General features: G+C 39.9%; 1 protein-coding gene across 3 annotated transcripts in view; it reads right to left on the reverse strand.

Annotated features, from left to right (window-relative positions):
- Positions 1–19,206, reverse strand: part of LOC122539800 (F-box/LRR-repeat protein 20) — a 136,684-nt gene that overhangs the window by 33,719 nt on the left and 83,759 nt on the right. For all 3 annotated transcript variants that reach the window (XM_043674861.1, XM_043674863.1, XM_043674862.1), the window contains exons 4-7: positions 13,873–13,947; positions 6,300–6,394; positions 3,700–3,768; positions 1,438–1,533 (exon numbers count right to left, since the gene is read on the reverse strand). In XM_043674861.1, the coding sequence (XP_043530796.1) occupies positions 1,438–1,533; positions 3,700–3,768; positions 6,300–6,394; positions 13,873–13,947 (335 nt within the window). The remainder of the gene's footprint in view (positions 1–1,437; positions 1,534–3,699; positions 3,769–6,299; positions 6,395–13,872; positions 13,948–19,206) is intronic.

The following is a 19,206-nucleotide window of genomic DNA, read 5'->3' on the forward strand; positions in this document are numbered from 1 at the left end:
AAGAGGCTATCAAAGTTTCCTTTTGTGCCTCTAACCTTCCTGTCCTCCTGAAAGAACAGCACATTCTTACAGTGGTGTTGCCAAAACTTTAGACCTCAGTAGTGAGAAGGTTGACCTTCACAATCCCAATTGTCTGTCACTGTGCTCGGGTATTTCAAATTTCGTGCAACATTGGGCTCTCTCAGAGCAGCTGTTAACCAAGTTCAAATCCAAAAGAAGAAATTCGGCTTTTATTTTATTTAAAGACAATTAAGTCAATTATGCAACCTCACCTCTTGTTACTCATTTAACTTGTGCCAAATGATGGTTCAGCGCTTTGGAGAGGAAAGGACAATAAAATGCAAGAAAAAAGGGATCGTTAGCCAAGTGTTCAGATCTTAAAAATGTTGGCTCTGAATTGGGAACCACTAAAATAATGAAATGTTGCTGCTTCCTCCTTTTCCATCCTCTGTTTGATGGCACATCATGACAAAGGCCACATTTTAAGGGGCAACTTTCCACCTCAGCAGAAAAGTCAGTGGGGGCAGCAGCTGTGATCCAAACAGCTATCCTGCTGCCATTTAAATTAAGAACAGTGCCAATAGGTTTAAGGCAAAACACCCTCCCTACTTCAGGAGAAAATCCCACCATGTAGAGCTGACAACCTTTTAAACCAGCCGCTCCATATACCAACCGATGCCAGTGAAAATACTGGGACTATAGGTAGTCCCAACATGCCGAGAAGCCCGAGTAACTTCAAAGTTAGGAGTCTTAGAAAGCCAGGCAAAGGAGCATGATGGGATTACCTTTTGGACTGAGAGAGTACAGGGAATACCTCCCCAAAAATATCACTCTCCTTTCCCAGCATTAGCCCTCATGGCTAAAACAGAAATTGCTGGAGAAACTCAGCAGATCTGGCAGCATCTGTGGGAAGAAAGCAGAGTTAACATTGAGTCCAGTGACTGAAGAGTCCACTGAGAGTAAAATACTGGCAGCGACAGGACAAGACCCTTATGTGGCATTAATTGGCCACTTACATGCCTCAATAAGCCCAAGGGTGGGTGAGTGGACTGCACAGCATCTCTCTATTCCTGCCCCAGAAAAGTTTCAGACAGAGTGGGAAGGCCAGGTAAGCACCTGCTGGATTTTACATGCCCCACCAGCTTTAAGCATGCTGTACTGGAATGAACTTTCTGAAAGTAGCTCCCTCTTAGAAGGCATTTCAGCCACTGCAACCGAACACAATCCAATTATTATTGAAAGAGTCAATTGGTATTACGCATTCAAATCTTGAAAATGTCTACCTTTTAAATTACAATTTACCAAAATTCATTGCATATCACAGATGTAAAAACAGGTTCACAGATCAAACATTAAACACAAAGTACTTACAAGCTGTACTAAAAGTTAACTAAACACAAATTAGTAATTAATTGAAATTCTGAATCACAAACTCACCTCAGAGCTTTCAAAGAAAGGTTTGTTATAGATGTGCATGAAGCTAGGTCGAGACTTCTTAGCTTGGAGCAGAATTTACTTAGACTAGTACAGGTTCTGTAAAGAAGCACAACCCATAAGTTATCAAGAATCCAATCCCCATTCCACCACAATCTCATTATTTGAGAGCTATTCTCCAATTATTTTGGCAAGGATTCACCCTCCTTTGTTCTCTCCACAGTTCCTGTCTAACACACTGACTATTTGCAGCATTGTCTCAGTTGTGGTAATGGTAAGAGCAGGCAGACAAAATCCTAACAATCATGGTTTTGCTTAACAGCAAGATTTACTTACATGAAAACCCGACTTGCTGAGATAAGTTAATTGCACTCATTTAAAACAGAGTTAAGTCATGGGAAAAGTAAACTGACCATTCAGCATGTTAATTTCCTGCACTATGGATCGAAGAATGCAGTTAGAGTAGAGAACCTGGGTGAGACGGGATATCGAAAATGGCAGAGAGAACAAAATCAATTTCAGCAACTATAATTAAAATTAATCTAGGTCTTTTACTATATCATGCGATTGCTGGTGTGCACACCGATTTATCGTTGTCGCCATTTTTTGAGAGGGGAGAGGGCGTGAGAGCGATCATGAGAGAACATCGCCATGGTGCAAGCGCAAGGAGAGAGCGAGAGCGAAAGCGAGAGAAGCCAAAGACATTGGATAGCTACAGACCCGAGTCTTGGAAAAGCAGTGGGAGTTGGTCGCTCAGAACAAAGCTGACTAGAGAGTTTTCTTCAACTTCTGAAGTCATGCCTGACCAATCCAGTAGGTTTTCATTTAGAGAAGTCAGGAAGAAGATAAACAGACTGTAGACCGTTGTACTGTAGAAAATTTACAGGACAGGCTACAGAGGTGGCTACTCAAGTCCATAGTGACTGCATGAGCGGAATAACCCAGCCCTATTATTCTAACTCCACTTACTAGCACCTTTGTGTAGCGATGCAGGATTATGCTGTTTCAGGGGCAGATCCAGATTCCTTTTAAAGTGTGAAGGTTCCTGCCTCAACACCTCGTGACTGTCTGTGGACATTGTCTGGATGGAGTTTCAGTTGGAAAGGTTTCTCATGACAGGGAGATTAAAAATTAACAAATGTCATAAGGGTACCACAAACCTTGCTGTCATGCTCGATAATTGCTTCAGCGGTAGGAGTCAGGCTGATGATAAAGAGTACATAATGATTGGTGTCTTCTAGTGTCTCTTATGGTTCCTCCAGAGATCCCTGCTCACACTTCAGCTTTTCATTTTAATTATGAAGGATATAAACGAAGGAATAGAGAATTGTATGTCCAAGTTCACTGACAACAGTAGGTAACTCAGTAGAGAGTGTAAATGGGAGCAGAAGCTTGTTAAAGGGACATTGAAAAATTAAGTATAGTACACGTGGAGTCTCACACTTTATAGGAGGAAAAACAGATGTGAATATTTTCTAAGTGGCATAAAGCTAAGAATTCTAGAGAAACAAAGAGGCTTTGTACCCATATACATGGGTCACTTAAAGCTACTAGGTCTTGTACCCATATACATGGGTCACTTAAAGCTACTAGGTCAGGGACAAGCAAACAGGAAAAAAAAAAAGGTTAAAAAGAATACCGGCCTCTACCGCAAAAACAAAGAGGCTTTGTACCCATATACATGGGTCACTTAAAGCTACTAGGTCAGGGACAAGCAAACAGGAAAAAAAAAGGTTAAAAAGAATACCGGCCTCTACCGCAAGGACTAAAATACAATGGAGAGGAACTTTTTGCAGCTGTACAGCACTGTAGTTCTACATTCATTCAAGCCAACTTCCCAGCATCAAAATTCCTGGTCAACGAAAATATGCTAAAGTAGTCGATTAATGCTATGTAAACTATTCGCTACTAGAGAAGCACTCCTATCAATAGCAGAAGCACACATTCAGAACTTCCCTTTTCCCCCACTTCACAATACTGACTAAGATATAGTCCCACAAATGCACAGTTCCCCTCATGTAACTCTTCATGTGTGAAATGGTTATTCAACCAAAGTAAAAATTGCACAAGTTTTTTTTTTCTTGAATGAACATTGCCCATCATTACACCCACTGAGAGCTATTACTTCCCAATTCATCCCTTTTCCTTGCCTTAGCAGGCATAGCAGCCTCTTGCACTCCAATACTTGTTTTCCTTTCAATACAAACCTGGATAAGGGGCAAAGGCTACAGCTAGCTCTCAAATGACTGCACGTAGCTTACTTACGCATCTGTGATTTTTGTGCATCCATTCAGGTTTAACTGTTCAATATTCCTGCAATTCTGAGCAAATGTCCTAGAGCAATAACAAGAGACAAGACAGAGAGCAATTATTACAAGAAAAAAAAACTTTAGGTGCACTGCAGCACTAGTCAAAATAAGAAGAAATAGAATATTCCACCAAGTGGTGTTGAATCAATACTCTTCTTCACTCAAAACCACAAGACGATTTAAATTTGTAAAGCATCCTTAATTGGAAAAACCTTCTTGATTGCTTCACAGGAGTATCATCAAATTTAAAGTACATCAAATATATAGCACATTAATTGGTTCATAAAGAGAGTAAATATTTCATGACAACACATGATTGAACTTCTATTCTCCCCCTGTTTACCTCAACAGGTAGTTTGTACCCATGAGGAAAACATCACCAGGTAAAGATCTCACTTCGATATTCCTAATTGATTGAAATGTTATGCTAAACAGACAGCAAGATTAAAAATAACTCACAGGGTAACGCTCAGCCCACAAACCATAATCAAGTTCCAAAAATCATTCACATCAAAGAATGGATCAAGTTATACACCACCAGCAGGCTGATTATTCAAGGTTTTACTTTTAAACATGGTCAGAGCAGAATGGGGACTGCAGTCTGACAGTCATAATTAGTTGTGGCTGGTTAGTTTTTATTTTCCCTAAAGTTAATCATTATTTTCCTAGATTAGCCATGAGCTATCATTAATATATCCATGTTCAAAGTTACTATTGCTGATATTTAATCATAACAGCAATAAAGATAAAAAAATACATTATTGAGCCCGGACTTGCTTTTTATTTGTGGAATATTTATATCATCTTTTGCCTGAATTTTTGCTTTTTTTTTAAAAATAAAGCAATGGAAGGAGAATGATGACAGTTGTGGGGGAAAACAAAAAAGTGTTTTCCTCAGCCAAAAATAACAAGGAAGAACATTCTTATTCCAGCTACAGATATCTAAGTTCAACAATTACATCAATCACAAAGATAATGTGCCATCAATCTAAAAGAATCACACTGCACAAGATGGTTAATATTAATTACTTTCCTCCTCCAAGTCCCATTAACTTTTTATTATTCATTTGCTGAGTGTGGGCGTCATTGGCCAGGTCAGTATTATTGCCCATCCGTAACTGCCCAACAATAGTAGTTCAAAAGCAACCAGATTGCTGTTGAGTTGGGAGCCACGATGAGGCCATATTGGGCAAGGATAGCAGGGGCCTTTGGCTAAAAATAAGTCATTAGAGAACCAGATCGAGTTTTCTGATAAGGGTCTGACGATTGTTGCTATAATCTGATGCCGGATTTGTATTGGATTTAAATTCGGCCATTCTCACATCATTGTTATGGCAGTTACTTCCAGATACAAAACACAGCATGACAATCTCCCCCGCCCCTAACACATGGACATTTTTTAGTGAATCATATCCCCCACCCACACCAATGAAGAGGTTTGTCCACAACTAGGTGCGCTTTTGACGATGACCAAGAGCACAAGAAACCTGACAAGGTATTTGAGGATTAGATTGTGTCACGAGGAGGATTAAGGATCGACCCCAAGCAAAGTTTGCCAGTCAATTCTAGGGGAGCATTCTACAGAAAAATCCAGAAGCAGACAGATTACACAATTTTGAGTTGCACTTCTTGAGTAAAACAAAATTGAGAAGTGATCTGACTGGAGTATTTCAAATTTTAAAAAAAGTATTTGATAGGGTGATGCGGAGAAACTGTTTCCTCTGAAAGGGGAAATCAAGAGTAGAGAGTCAAGATCTTAAAGTCAGAGCTGTGCCATTTAGGAGCTAAATCAGGGAATATGCCTTCATAAAAAAGGCTGGAAGAGTTCTGGGAAATGTATCCAGAAATTACTGTGGAATATCGAGACAGTTTGAGGTTTCAGGATAGTGACAGAGATTGTTGCTTAGCAATGATGTGAACAAATGGGAAGAAAAGCCATTATATCCAATTAAAAACTCTTGTGGCACAGTGGCAGTGATCCTATCCTTGGACTGGAACATTCATGTTCAAGTTCCACCTGCTCCAGAGGTGAATAACAACATCACTAAATAGTCTGATTAAAAAAAAAGGTTTAAAAGTGGAAAAGTTCTAGGAGTTGAAAGGCTTATTCCTGTTTCTAAACTTCTTGGCAGTTGATGGGCTCAGTTCAAACATGTCTTTCTACCTACATTTAGTCTGAACATGTTTCAAAATTGTGGATGCTTTTCTAGGAAACATCAAGGACCATGATGTGCCTTGGAATTCTAGAAATACCCAGTGTTATGCTTGGATTCAAGCTGCAGTAAATAGCAAGGCTTCAACCCACAACAATCAAGCTAACACTGAAGGCATATTACAATCCTCAAGAGTGCAGCATCACATTCCTCACAATAAACATGTAGCTAGAACACATGGGACATATGCCAATTAGGAGTGATGCTTAACCCCATTCTACTCTTTTCCAGCATCTTAGCCTCACTCAAAGCCTTCCCCTACATCACCATTTGGGGAAACAGTCACATGCCAGTACTACTAATTCACCCATCACTAATAAATAGATTTAATTCACAGTTTTACCTTAAAGAGTTGTCACCCACTCCAAGACATCCTCGCAGACTAAGCTTCCGTAAAAACCCACCACATCTTTTGGAAATATTCTCTACCACTCGGCCCTGTGTTATCAAAAAAAATAATTTCAAAACCAGGAATGTTTCCTTACAATATGGAACTTTGACATTTATACAAGTTGAGCTGAGAAGTCTAAAAGTGCAATTTCCAATATTGCTTTCAAAATGCAATAGAAACCTGATCAAATATTTTAATTGAAAGGAATTTGACCTAATGTAAATGAGGGCTCAGAACAATAGAAAACAAAAAATACCACAAATGACAGGGGATGAACCAACATTCAAAAAGGTAAAAAGGACAGGTTAATATTTAAAGGTCCTTGGAACTAGGTTTCCTGATATTCTCAAAAATTCTTGTCTCTCCACCAGAGATTTACAGACATGAAACCATAGCCACAAAACTGAAAAACAACGTTTAAAGATGAATAAAGAATCAAACCACATTAAAAAGCCTACTAAATGAGAGGTTGGTAAAAAAGCATTGTCCATGTTCCTACACAAATTAGAGTTAGGAACACAAACCTCCCATCAGACTTGTCTGATGATCTGACACACCCACCAATGTCTCTGTTGCAATCCTTTGCAAGGCTCACATAAGGAAAAGTCAAGCCAATTTCGGAATTTAATCTCCCAACATACTAATTCCCAAAAAATCCGTGATCAAGTAGGAAAATGTCCTAAAATACATCATTTCAATTAAATAGACTCTACAAACAGGATGTTCCGAGTCAGCACAATTATTGAAAAAGTATTGCATACAATAAAAAGATTTGCTCAACAAAGGATGCTCAGAGATTAAAAAGATTAGACAGCCAATGGAATGACAGATATGCACACTGCTGCCAATTTAGGCACTGGAATTGCCTCAACAGTCAGAAATGCAGACCAACTGTAAATGTCTGGCAGTCTGGACTTTGAACTCCGTATTAAAAACAGAAAATGTTGGAATCGCACAACAGGTCTGTCAGCATCCGAAAACGAGAAAGATAAGCAGAAAAACCAGTCCCTTCAGGGTTGGGTGGGGCAGTTTGACTATTTCTTCTTCCTTTATCACCACTACTCAAACCTGTTCAGTCCCATAGAACAACTCACTTTCCATCCAATACTGAAGGTAAAGCAACATCAACTTCCATCCTAATGGGTTTGCATATTTTCCAGAAAATTTTCCACTTTTCATCTTCAAATCAAATTAAAATGATCTCTGTGACTGAGTTAACAAAGACAGCCGTCAATTAAATCTGCCACAGAGTTAACTAGAACAGAAACAGGTCCTTTGGCCCATCCAGACTGCGCTAGCACATCATCTTTTTAATTAAAAAACCTTTCCACTACACAACCCTTATCCCTCTATTCCCTGCCTATTCATGAATTTATCAAAATGCCTCTTAAAACGTTACAATTCCACCCACCTCCATCACCTCCCCAGCTCTTACCACGCTCTTTAAAAAAAAACTGCTTCTCACATCTCCTTTAAAAACTTACCTTGTTTTACGTTCAACTAAGTCCCCTAATAATTGACATCTCTCCTGAAAAAGACTTCAGCTATACATGCCTCACAATTTTGTAAACTTCTATCTGGTCACCCCTAATCCTCTGACAGTTGAGTGAAAATAAACCAAATTTGCCCAATCTGTCCTCAGCTTCTATCCTCCAAACTAGGCAACATCCTAGTAAGCTATTTCTGTACTCTCTCCAAAGCCTCCACATCCTTCTGGTAGTGTGGCAACCAGAATTGTACACAGTATTCTAAAAGCAGCTGAACTAAAGTTTATACAACTGCAACGTAACTTGGCAATTTTTATACTTCATGCCCCAACTGATGAAGGCAAGCATGCCAAATCCGTTCTTGCCACCAATTCAATTTGCATTGCCATTTTCAGGGATCGGTGGGCCTGTATGCATAGACCCCTCTGTGTGATAATGCTCTGAAAGGGTTCTGCCATTTACAAAATACTTCCTCCTGCATTAGATCTTCCAAAATGCATTACTTCACATTTGTCCAGATTAAATGCCATTTTTTCACTCAAGGCTCCAGCTTATTCTCTTTTATCCTAATGTATCTTCTGGCAATCTTCCTCATCACCCACAGCATCGTCTGCAAACTTACTACATTCACTTCCAAACAACAAAGTTCCCAGCACTAATCACAGATCTCCAGTCAGAAAAAAAACTCTTCCATCACTATTCTCTCCGGTCATAACTCAGTCTGCAAACCTGGTTCCTGAGCAGCCAAACTCATGTCCCTTTTGAATAGTGACATCACCTCAGGAGCTCTGTACCTACATTCAGCTCCAAGCTGCTACTTTTCACTCCAAAGGTTCACTCTTCTTCGCTCTGTTGTGGCTCCAGTCACTGCTCAGACTGACTTGAGCAGTAGTTGAATGGTAAACCACTGACTGACAGATTCAACTGGCTGGAATGGCGCCTGCAAGTGCTCTCTGCAGATGCTGCTGAGCAGGTAAATTTAATTACAGATACGAAAACAAAATCAGGGGCATTGCATTATTACAGATAGATGTACTTTTCCAAATTTAAATACTTCATTTTTGCATCACCACTTAATCTGAACCACTGGTGGCTTTCCCAGAGCATATCATTTCACACATTTTAGAAATCTGGGACAGAGGCTCATCTTTAGCAGTCATCACAGGAAATGCCCATGAAACACACTGCATAACACGAAGAACTTTGGAAATAACCATTAGGTACAGCTGCCCTTTGTGCAATTACATAATATAGAAAAGCCAACGGCATAGTTACACCATGCCCTTCTTTTAAAAAAAGAGTGCAAGGAATGATTATAATGCACTCAATTGCTAACTTTATTCCTTCATTTGTGGGATGTGGACTTCAGTAGCTCGGTCAGTATTTGTTGCCCATCACAATTTAACTTGGTGAGCTGCCTGCTTGAAATACTGCAGTCCATTTATACACAGTCATAGAATTGTACAGCATGGAAACACTCTTCAGTCCAACGTGTCCATGTCGACCAGATACTTTAAATTAATCCAGTCCCATTTGCCAGCATTTGGCCCATATCCTTCTAAACCCTTTCTACTCATATACCCATCCAGATGCCCTTTATATTTTGTAATTGTACCAGATTCTACCACTTCCTCTGGCAGCTCATTCATTACACACACTACCCTCTGTGAGAAAATGTTGCCGCTTTGGTCCCTTTTAAATCTTTCCCCTCTCACCTTAAATCTATGCCCCCCCCCCTAGTTTTGGACTCCCCCCACCCCAGCGAAGAGAGTTTGGCTATTCACCATTTCCATGCCTCCATGATTTTATAAACTTCTATAAAGGTCACCCTTGATGTAGAGCTGCAAATGTGTTGCTGGAAAAGCGCAGCAGGTCAGGCAGCATCCAGGGAACAGGAGAATCGACGTTTCGGGTATAAGCCCTTCTTCAGGAAGGGCTTATGCCCGAAACGTCGATTCTCCTGTTCCCTGGATGCTGCCTGACCTGCTGCGCTTTCCCAGCAAAACATTTTCAGCTCTGATCTCCAGCATCTGCAGACCTCACTTTCTCCTCACCCTTGATGTAGATTGTTCTTAACCACTTTGTGAATCTGAGTTCCAGGATTTTGACTAAGTGTACAGAAGTAATGGCATTTTTCTTCCCTGCCCCAAATCAGTCTGCTGAATGGCTTTATGGGGAACTTTGAGGTAGTGGTGCTGCTGCCAAGTCTTTCTAAAAGATAACAGTCAGGAGTTTGGAACTGTTCTATCAAAGGAGCTTCAGTGAATTCTTGTCGTACATTTTGTAGATGATACATACCGTTGACACTGTGCAGAGGTAGAGTCATAGAGATGTACAGCATGGGAACAGACCCTTTGGTCCAACCCGTCCATGCCGACCAGATATCCCAACCCAATCTAGTCCCACCTGCCAGCACCCGGCCCATATCCCTGAAAACCCTTCCTATTCATATACCCATCCAAATGCCTCTTAAATGTTGCAATTGTACCAGCCTCCACCACTTCCTCTGGCAGCTCATTCCAGACAAGAATGTGATGCTAATCATGCTTTGTGCTGTACAGCAAACTGGACTGTTTTTGGAGCTGAATTTATCCAGATGAGTAGGATGTATTTAAAAACCACACTTGACTTACACCTTATAGATTGTGGACAAGCTTTGCGGAGTCAGGTGTGAGCAACAGTGATGTGTCTGCCCTCTGCATTACGTTTCTACTACTTAGTAAATGTGTTTTGATTATGTGGACTCCTTCACCAATAGGGACACTCCTGATCCCGTAGGTGCCAGTTAATACAAAGCTTGCTGCAAGGTTTCTCTTCTCTGACCCACTTTTGTAGCCACAGTATTCCTGATGAATGGCTTATGCCTGAAACATCAACTCTCCTACTCCTTGGATGCTGCCTGACCTGCTATGCTTTTCCAACACCACACCTTTTGACAGTTTTTGTAGGGCTAGGCCTGTCAGTTTCTGATTAATGTTAACTTCCAGAATGTTGATAGTGGGGCATTCAACTACAGTAAGCCCATTGATGTCAAGAGACGAGATTCTCTCTTGTTGGACATGGTTAGTCCCTTGCACTCAGATAGCCTAATGTTAATTGCTGTTCATCAGTCCAAAGCTACATACTGTCTGTAGGAAAGGTCATTGATAAAAGGAGTTGTGAATGGTTGGGCCTTGGACTCTACCCTGGAGAAGCAGGACTTCTGCAGTGCATAAATGTTCCTACCTCTAAACCAGGAGGTCTGGGTTCCAGTCCCATCTGCCCCCACTCTCCAACAAGGACAGACATAAGTGCTAAAATGAAAATGAAACTTTACTCCCCCACCCCCAACCTCCTCCATTTTTTATCTTGCTTTCCATTTCACCATGTCAAGATTTCTATTGCAAAGTGTACAGCCTGGATTGGCCTTTTTCTTTTCTCCTACATTTTATATCATCTAAGCATTTGCTGAGATCAGGTACTGGGTGTTGTATCACACTGATCCTTCAATTCCTATTACCAATGTAATGTTGTCCTTTCTGCAGAAGCAAATCCTGGACAATACGGTAGAACACCCAGAGTCTAGAAGGTTCTCAGAATAATGTGCACACTTGGCTTGTGAAGGGGATGGAAAATGTCAAGAGAGACATTTCAGTTTGATATTTACGTCATGACATTATTGCTGAGAGGCAGTGCAGACTACCAGCATTTTCTCACAGCCCAGAAGCAGGGCAAAAAAAATGTAACTGGAAGAGGGTGTGTGAAACTGATCAACTGAAGTGCATGGTCTCAACAACAGGAAGGCAACATTTATTGACATTACACCCACTGCACCTCCCTAAAATGTTTTTTTGCATGGAGCAATTTATTGGCCAATAAGGAAGCCCCACATTAAGTTGCTGCCATTTAATTTGTAAAGTTGCTAGTGACAGCATTTCTCTTTTTAATAAGGCTACCCGTAATTAAAACACGTGCTGTATACAGATGGACTTCCAAGGTAAAATTCTGTCATCCACTCATATCTTTATTTTTCTAATAGCTCCCCCCACCACTAAGATTTTGTACTGAAGAATCTATATCTAGGTACCTGAGATGGTACTGTACATGGTCATTTGTACTCAACTGAATACAGTGAAAAGTTTACATGTGACAATAAGCTAATTCTGAATCCAACATCATTAAAAAGATTTCAGGAACAAAAACAAACTGGCTCCCTGACAGGAAAGGAGGAAAGTTTCTGTTCAGGCTCTCTCCATTTAAAAAAAAAATGGGCATAGACACCCTCTGTTCTACTTGGTTTTCTGATACTTGAGCAGTGCCTGCAACCAATTACATTTAAAGCTTCCCACACTGCCTAATCTGGAGCTCACTGACCGACTGTGACTACAATATTTTAACAGCCACATTATTTTCTTATTTTAATTCTCTAATGCACCTCTCGTTTTCCCAGTACTCCTGAACTCTGGGACTGCAGTAGGTGATGTTGAACAGAAATCAGGCAGCCACACATTCTTGGAAAGCTGCCAGTAATTCACCACCACACACCTTTGAGGTGCAAAGGCCATCAAGCCTTTTTCCACAAAAGGCAGTTGGAATTACTCATTTTATAAAAATGTTGAAACACACCGTGGGAAACATTTTATTGAAAGCTTGATGCTTCTGTTATTCCTGGATGCATGACAGAAAGGAATATACCACTACCTAATTAAATGGACGATGGAGAACACATTTATGGATCAGTGCAATCACTCCCTCCCTTACTATATATTTTTCTATTCTATTTGCTAAGTCTATTTAAATGGTGCAAGGGGAAGAAGAAGTGGAAAGAAATTATCAAAAATCTGAAAATAAATGTTAAATTATAAATGATTATTTAGTATGAGTCCAGAACAGCAACTTTTTTTGGGGAAGGCTCCAACTTGTTCATGACAGTAGACCTTTGGAACTGCCATAGCAGGATGATTATCATTATATCACTGGAGGGTAAAACCTTTTCTCTTTCCTCACTAAATTAATTTATATAAGCAATTTCTTGAGTTTAAAAGCAATTACACCAATGAAGTAGCACAGAAAAATATTGCAACTACCACTAACCTTAGATATTAATCATTTACTACTACGCAAAGATCACAATCATACAAGTCCTTGGTTGTAAATTACACAGAACTAACATGATTAGAACTTTTGATAGGGACACATGAGAGTGACAGAGGCAGCTGCAGTGTTAACATATCTTTCACCATGTCAGCTAATACCCATCTAAAAAAGGTAAATGAGGAGCTTGCCCTCATTGTGCCAGCTCCCATCTTTTAGAAATTTCTGAAGCATTACAAAACCAACAAATTATATTTGTTCTGCAATCAACAGTTGGCTATCTAGTAAAAAATGTTGCCACTTTTCACACAGTAAACGTTCCATAAATGATTTGCTGAATTCACAATCTTTTTTGGCACTATTAATTCAAGAAGAAAAAAAAAGAGCGAGAAACATTAGCCCCTTTCTGAATGGTGCTACAGCATCTTTTGTACGACACACTGGGAAAGGCCAACTAGCACTCAGTGTATTGTACCACCACACCTGAAGGAAAGCAACTATTGCAAAGCCACACAGTGTTTCAAATCTTGAGAATGGGGCTTGAAATCACAATTCACCTCAAACAAGAGCACTACCAATTGAGCCGAGTTGACACATTAAGGAAACTCTTCTCCTCCATGCATGTGAAACTGGGTCTTGTGGTATACCAAAATAAAACACCACGATTGTCTTCACCTAATCATTTGTGGAACATCATGGTGCATAAAAGGCTACATTTTATGACTGTGCCGGTTGTGATTACAGCACAAACATAATTCATAGACTTTATAATGCTTCAGAGTTCCAAAACAATGAGTGCAAGCTCCTTTTATTGCATCCAAACAATTACGACCAAAGCACATCTCATTACTCCCCCATGAAATCGTACTGACAAAATATAAAATACACTGCAAGTTATTTATTTTTCTCTTGCAGTTTTTAGCATTTCCATCAGCAATTCATCGTAAAGGTCTTGAGCACAGTACCTCTATATCTCTTTGGAAGTCAAACAGATCGATTCTTTGCCAGTTACTACCATCCAGTGCCAGGACGTTCCAGTACTGTAAACACAGAAGAATGCAGAGAAATTGAGAAAATGTAAATAAATTGACAAATGAAGAAAATAACAGATGGAAGGATGCGATTAACTGGAGGTCAAAAAATATTTTCATTTTGCAAATGAATGCAATTGGTTTTGTCCCCAAGTTAATAGCCCTGTTAATAAGGGTTCTGCTATGACGTATGGTCCATTAGGGGTGCTGAAACGTGCGGTGCTGGAAAAGCACCAGTATTTGAGGAGCAGGAGAGTTGATGTCTCAAACATAAGCCATTCCTGATGAAGGGGTTATGACTGAAATGTCGCCTTTCCTGCTCCTTGGATGCTGCGTTTTTCCACCACCACTCTTTTTGACTGACTCTCCAGCATCTGCAGTCCTCACTTTCTCCATTAGCGATGTACCAATTTTCTAAAAAGAAGTGCGCCAATAAAACTTGAATGACCTAGGACATTATCACAATCAAGGACACTATCCTTTCTGTTTATCACTGAGGTCTCAGTCCAGCCAATCTGTTCAGTCAGGATACCTTGGAAGTACTGAACCCTGTGCAATCTTGAAACAGATCTGTTCGATATATTTATATATGAGTTCCATTTTTCTTACCACTCTCCGGATGGCTTTATGCTCTGAACAATATAAAACAGCATCTCTTTCAGTTGGCAAGCTAGCTCAAAGTTCCGGATACCATGGGTATCATCCCAGAAAGTCTGAGACGTAAATGTCTAAATACAGAAAATTCCATGTTGTGCTCTCTCCAAATTGTGCTCATGAGTAGTTATACAACACAAAATCCTGTGTTACAAGGGGCAAGAAGGTATGTGACAAGCACTAGCAACAGTTGGAGCCAGTGTTTCTTGATGCTAGCTCTTGGCTGAAGCACCCTTTATTCTATTATACATTTTTAAAGAGAATATTATAGATGGACGGTGAAACAATCAGGTCAAAATTACTTCCACTATTTTTCAGTTTTAGGGACTGGGGATTGTATTCATCATTTACAGCATAACATTAACTGCTCATCAGGCATTAAATTACTTGCTACATGCTGAGTTTTATTAAAGCCTACGTTTATTCTATACAAATTTTCTACCAACTGGTACTTCATTAAAGCTGGGATTGATTACCAGATTTTAGTAACAAATATGTCAACTCACATTTGATTCATAAAATTATATATCGTTCTTATGTGGCTAAATGTTGAACTTTAAAATAGAATAACCCACTTCTTATCTCATTCGCAATGTCTCAAGTTTCCACAGAGACCACGCCCTATGGGAACACAATAGCAGGAAGTTTCGACAGCAATTGCTGAAAGGCACAGCAGTGGAGTATTGGTAGAAGGATGAAAGTATTCTTTCAAACAGTATCTATGCCCTGCTATAATTAAATTGTGTTTGCATTCTTGGCCAATCTCTTTCAAATCTGGTTCAATTCAGTTTGTACAGCTTTCATCATGGCACTTATATTCCACTTCTAAAGTGGAACAAGCAAAACCAATCAAGAACAAGGCAATACAGCAAGACTACTGTACCAGTGTCTTTTGAGGAGGTGGTTATGCACTCTTTGTAAAGATGGTCACTGTCTGATACTTTTGTGAAACTAATGCTTTTCGTCACTTCATGCTTGAATGATTTCATGTTAATATTATATATGGGTACCGACTGCCAAATTATCCGAGGAATTGAGAGTTTAACTGAATACTATCCAACCACTCAAATATTCCCACTTCAGACATTGCAGTGGAGGAAGATCATGAAAGAAACAGCTAAAGACAGATGGGTCTTGCAACAGTAGACTAGGATCAAGAGGTTTAATCTTGAACAACCATAACTATCTTCCATACAAAGTTAAAAATCACACACCAGGTTATAGTCCAACAGGTTTAATTGGAAGCACACTAGCTTTCGGAGCGACGCTCCTTCATCAGGTGATTGATCACCTGATGAAGGAGCATCGTTCCGAAAGTTAGTGTGCTTCCAATTAAACCTGTTGGACTATAACCTGGTGTTGTGTGAGTTTTAACCTTATACACCCCAGTCCAACACCGGCATCTCCAAATCATATCTTCCATACAGCAGCTTTGAATCGAGCTATGGGACAGCTGGTTTTCTGACCCACATTAGTGTCAGTTAGGATTTCTTAGTTCCACAAATGGTGGAAAGCTGCCTTGATGGTCAAAGCACACACTCTCCTCTAACCAAAAGAGGTCAATGGCTGCCCACATTTGGATCAAAGTTATGTTGAGATCTGGACCAAAGCGCGCCTGATATCCCTCAAACAGGGAAGGTTAGTGGTGACCAACTGCTACCTGATAACCCTCAATTCCAACCACCACTTTGCTAATGAACAAGAATATATAGATAGTACATTTGGTTGAGTTTGATCTTTTGCATTTTTGTAGATTCTTTTCTCTTTATGCCTTCATGGGATGTGGGTATGCTGACAATGACAGCATACCAAGTCCAACTTTAAATTGATCTTGAATGGGGTGGTTAGCTAGGCCAGGACAGAGGGCAGTTAAGGGTCAGCCACGTCGATGCAGATCTAGGTTCCCATACAGGCCAGACCAGGCAAGGTCGACAGATTTATTTCCTTAAAACGAGCATCTGTAACTAGATGGATTTTTACAACAATCAATGTCTGTTAACATGTTCACCATTAGTGGATTTTTTAAATAACAATTCAGATCAACCAACTGCAAATCCTGCCGACTGCCATGGTGATGTTTGAACCCATGCCTGTGCAGCATTACCCATCCTCTGGGTTACTAGTCCAACAAAACTACTGTCATGCCACCAAAGAAATATTTTCACAAATTGGCAAAATTATTTAAAATACCTTTGCCAAGCAATGAATTTATTTGTCAAATGATGCACCCCTGTTCTATTTATAACTACAGGTACTGGGAACTTTCAACACAACCAAACATGTCCTTGGATGTCACAATCAGACAAACCATGGAAAGGCCAAGCTCGAGTAGATTTTCCAGATTAGAAAAAAAAAGAAACCAAGTACAAACATCAGATTGCCATAACACATGTTCTAAATTCTAATCCAAATAAACAATACTTCAGTATTGTTACATCCACAATTAGATGTAATGTCATGCAAGGTGAGGTAAGTACGTTATTGCTCAAAATGTGTAACATGATTGGTGTGGATTTGATCAAATGTAAACAGATTAGGAAAAGCCATTGTTCAGAATCCAGCACAAAGGTCTTTCAAACTCTTTTTGGCTGTCAAACTGTCTCACACTTTGCAGTTCTACAATCAAACATACAGGCAAGTTGGACAGCACATTTTTAAGGAAAAAACTCACTAACGTGAAAAGGCTCCTAGAATTTCTTCCCTAATCAATTAGTATCACATACACACACTGGCTTCTCTTTTCGCTCTGCCACCTTTATCCACCTTTCCATCTCTTTCCTCCTTCCTCAGCCATATTTAACATCCATCTACTGGTTAACTTTTCACTTCCAGATGTACCACACAGTCCTGATCCACCATTCAAAAACAACACACAAAACAGCCCTCCTTCAAACCTAATTCCCCCCCGCCCCCCGAGACTATTGGAATCACTGGGGTTCATGTACGCACAGACATAGATTGTTTCTGTATGCTCACTTCAATATCACTGACCAGATGAACAAAATTAGGAAGGTAAAAAGGTCGAATCAAAGTAGGTTATAGTCAACTCCCAGACTCTAGCCACATTTTCGAATTTCCTTGGACTATTATAAGATTCATTAGCTGCAAAGTGTGAAACACTAAACTGCCCTCGCATCTAAAGAACCTACAATATGGGGCGGCACGGTGGTACAGTGGTTAGCACTGCTACCTCACAGCGCCAGAGACCCGGGTTCAATTCCCGTCTCGGGCAACTGTCTGTGTGGAGTTTGCACATTCTCAGTGTCTGCGTGGGCGTGCTCCGGTTTCCTCCCAGAGTCCAAAGATGTGCAGGTTAGGTGAATTGGCCATGCTAAGTTGCCCATAGTATCAGGTGAAGGGGTAAATGTAGGGGAATGGGTCTGGGTGGGTTGCTCTTCGGAGGGTCGCTCTTCGGAGGGTCAGTGTGGACTTCTTGGGCCGAAGGACCCATTTCCACACTAAATAATCTAAGAAAAAATTACCAGAATTTCTACCAAGTCACTTAGACTACTCAGGTTCAATCCCAAAGCACAACCTTCCTCTTACTTGTGTGCCACAGCTCTTAGACACCCTGGTTCCATCTAATGTCATGACCCAGATCCTGCCTTACATGTACTGCCATTTTGTTACAATGTTCAGTAGTTTCTCAAAGGCAAAAATCAAAACTTAATAAATTCGCAGAGAGCTGTCAAAAAGGTGAACATCACAAGACAAAGGATTAAGGACAAAAGACCTTTTAGAGACAAGGATTAAGACAATGCATTGGCTACAAACAGAATCATAGAAATCACAGAAATGTTTACAAGTTACATATAGAGAGAGCAAAAGAAAAAGGAGTGGAAAATAAACAAAAAGACAAGAGGACATTGAAGCATTAGAAATGGCATAGGGAGAGTTGTGCAAAGTAGTTACTGAAGAGATAATTGGTGTCCCAATGAACAATGCAATAGAAGATCTGCACCCACTTAGCTCAAAGATGAGAGGATCCACGATATTAAAAATTTTACATTCATCCATCCAGTTGCAAAATTCCCAAAAGATAGAATCTTTGAAGTCCGGCTGAGAATTAGACAGCAACAGCACTTTGAACCCAATAGAAAATCTCGAAGAGGAAGGTGATGGAAAAGAAACGATCTGAAATGCTCAGGGATGTGGGCTGTACAGGCTATAACATTAATCTTTTACACCACAAGACATCTCATACAGGCCAAACTAAGAAACTTCATGATCTCATCGCTTTGCAGCAATAAACGTCCAGCAATTCCATTTTATCAATCACAGCCCATTTCACAATACAGTAGCGACTCAACAAATAGCCTTACTAGGAACATAATGATGTGAAACTTTCAGAGTAATAAGAATTTCTCAGACTATTTATTCTGTTAATAATAAAAAGAGGGTTCCCTATTTGGTATCTTGTTCTCTGGTCATTAACCTGTGCAAGAAATGCCAAAGTATTTGTCACAATGATTTTAGATTCACTCTCACTGGTGTTCAGATGAAAACATACCATAGATCTTTCTTTAAAATTTAATATCTCCTCTCAATTTTGATTTAAAAGATCCCTTTGATGATCATTATGTAGTTAAAGATCAGGCTAAGATAGTTCTTTCT

The sequence above is a fragment of the Chiloscyllium plagiosum genome, chromosome 33 (genome assembly GCF_004010195.1).
Source record: "Chiloscyllium plagiosum isolate BGI_BamShark_2017 chromosome 33, ASM401019v2, whole genome shotgun sequence".
Classification (NCBI taxonomy): domain Eukaryota; kingdom Metazoa; phylum Chordata; class Chondrichthyes; order Orectolobiformes; family Hemiscylliidae; genus Chiloscyllium; species Chiloscyllium plagiosum.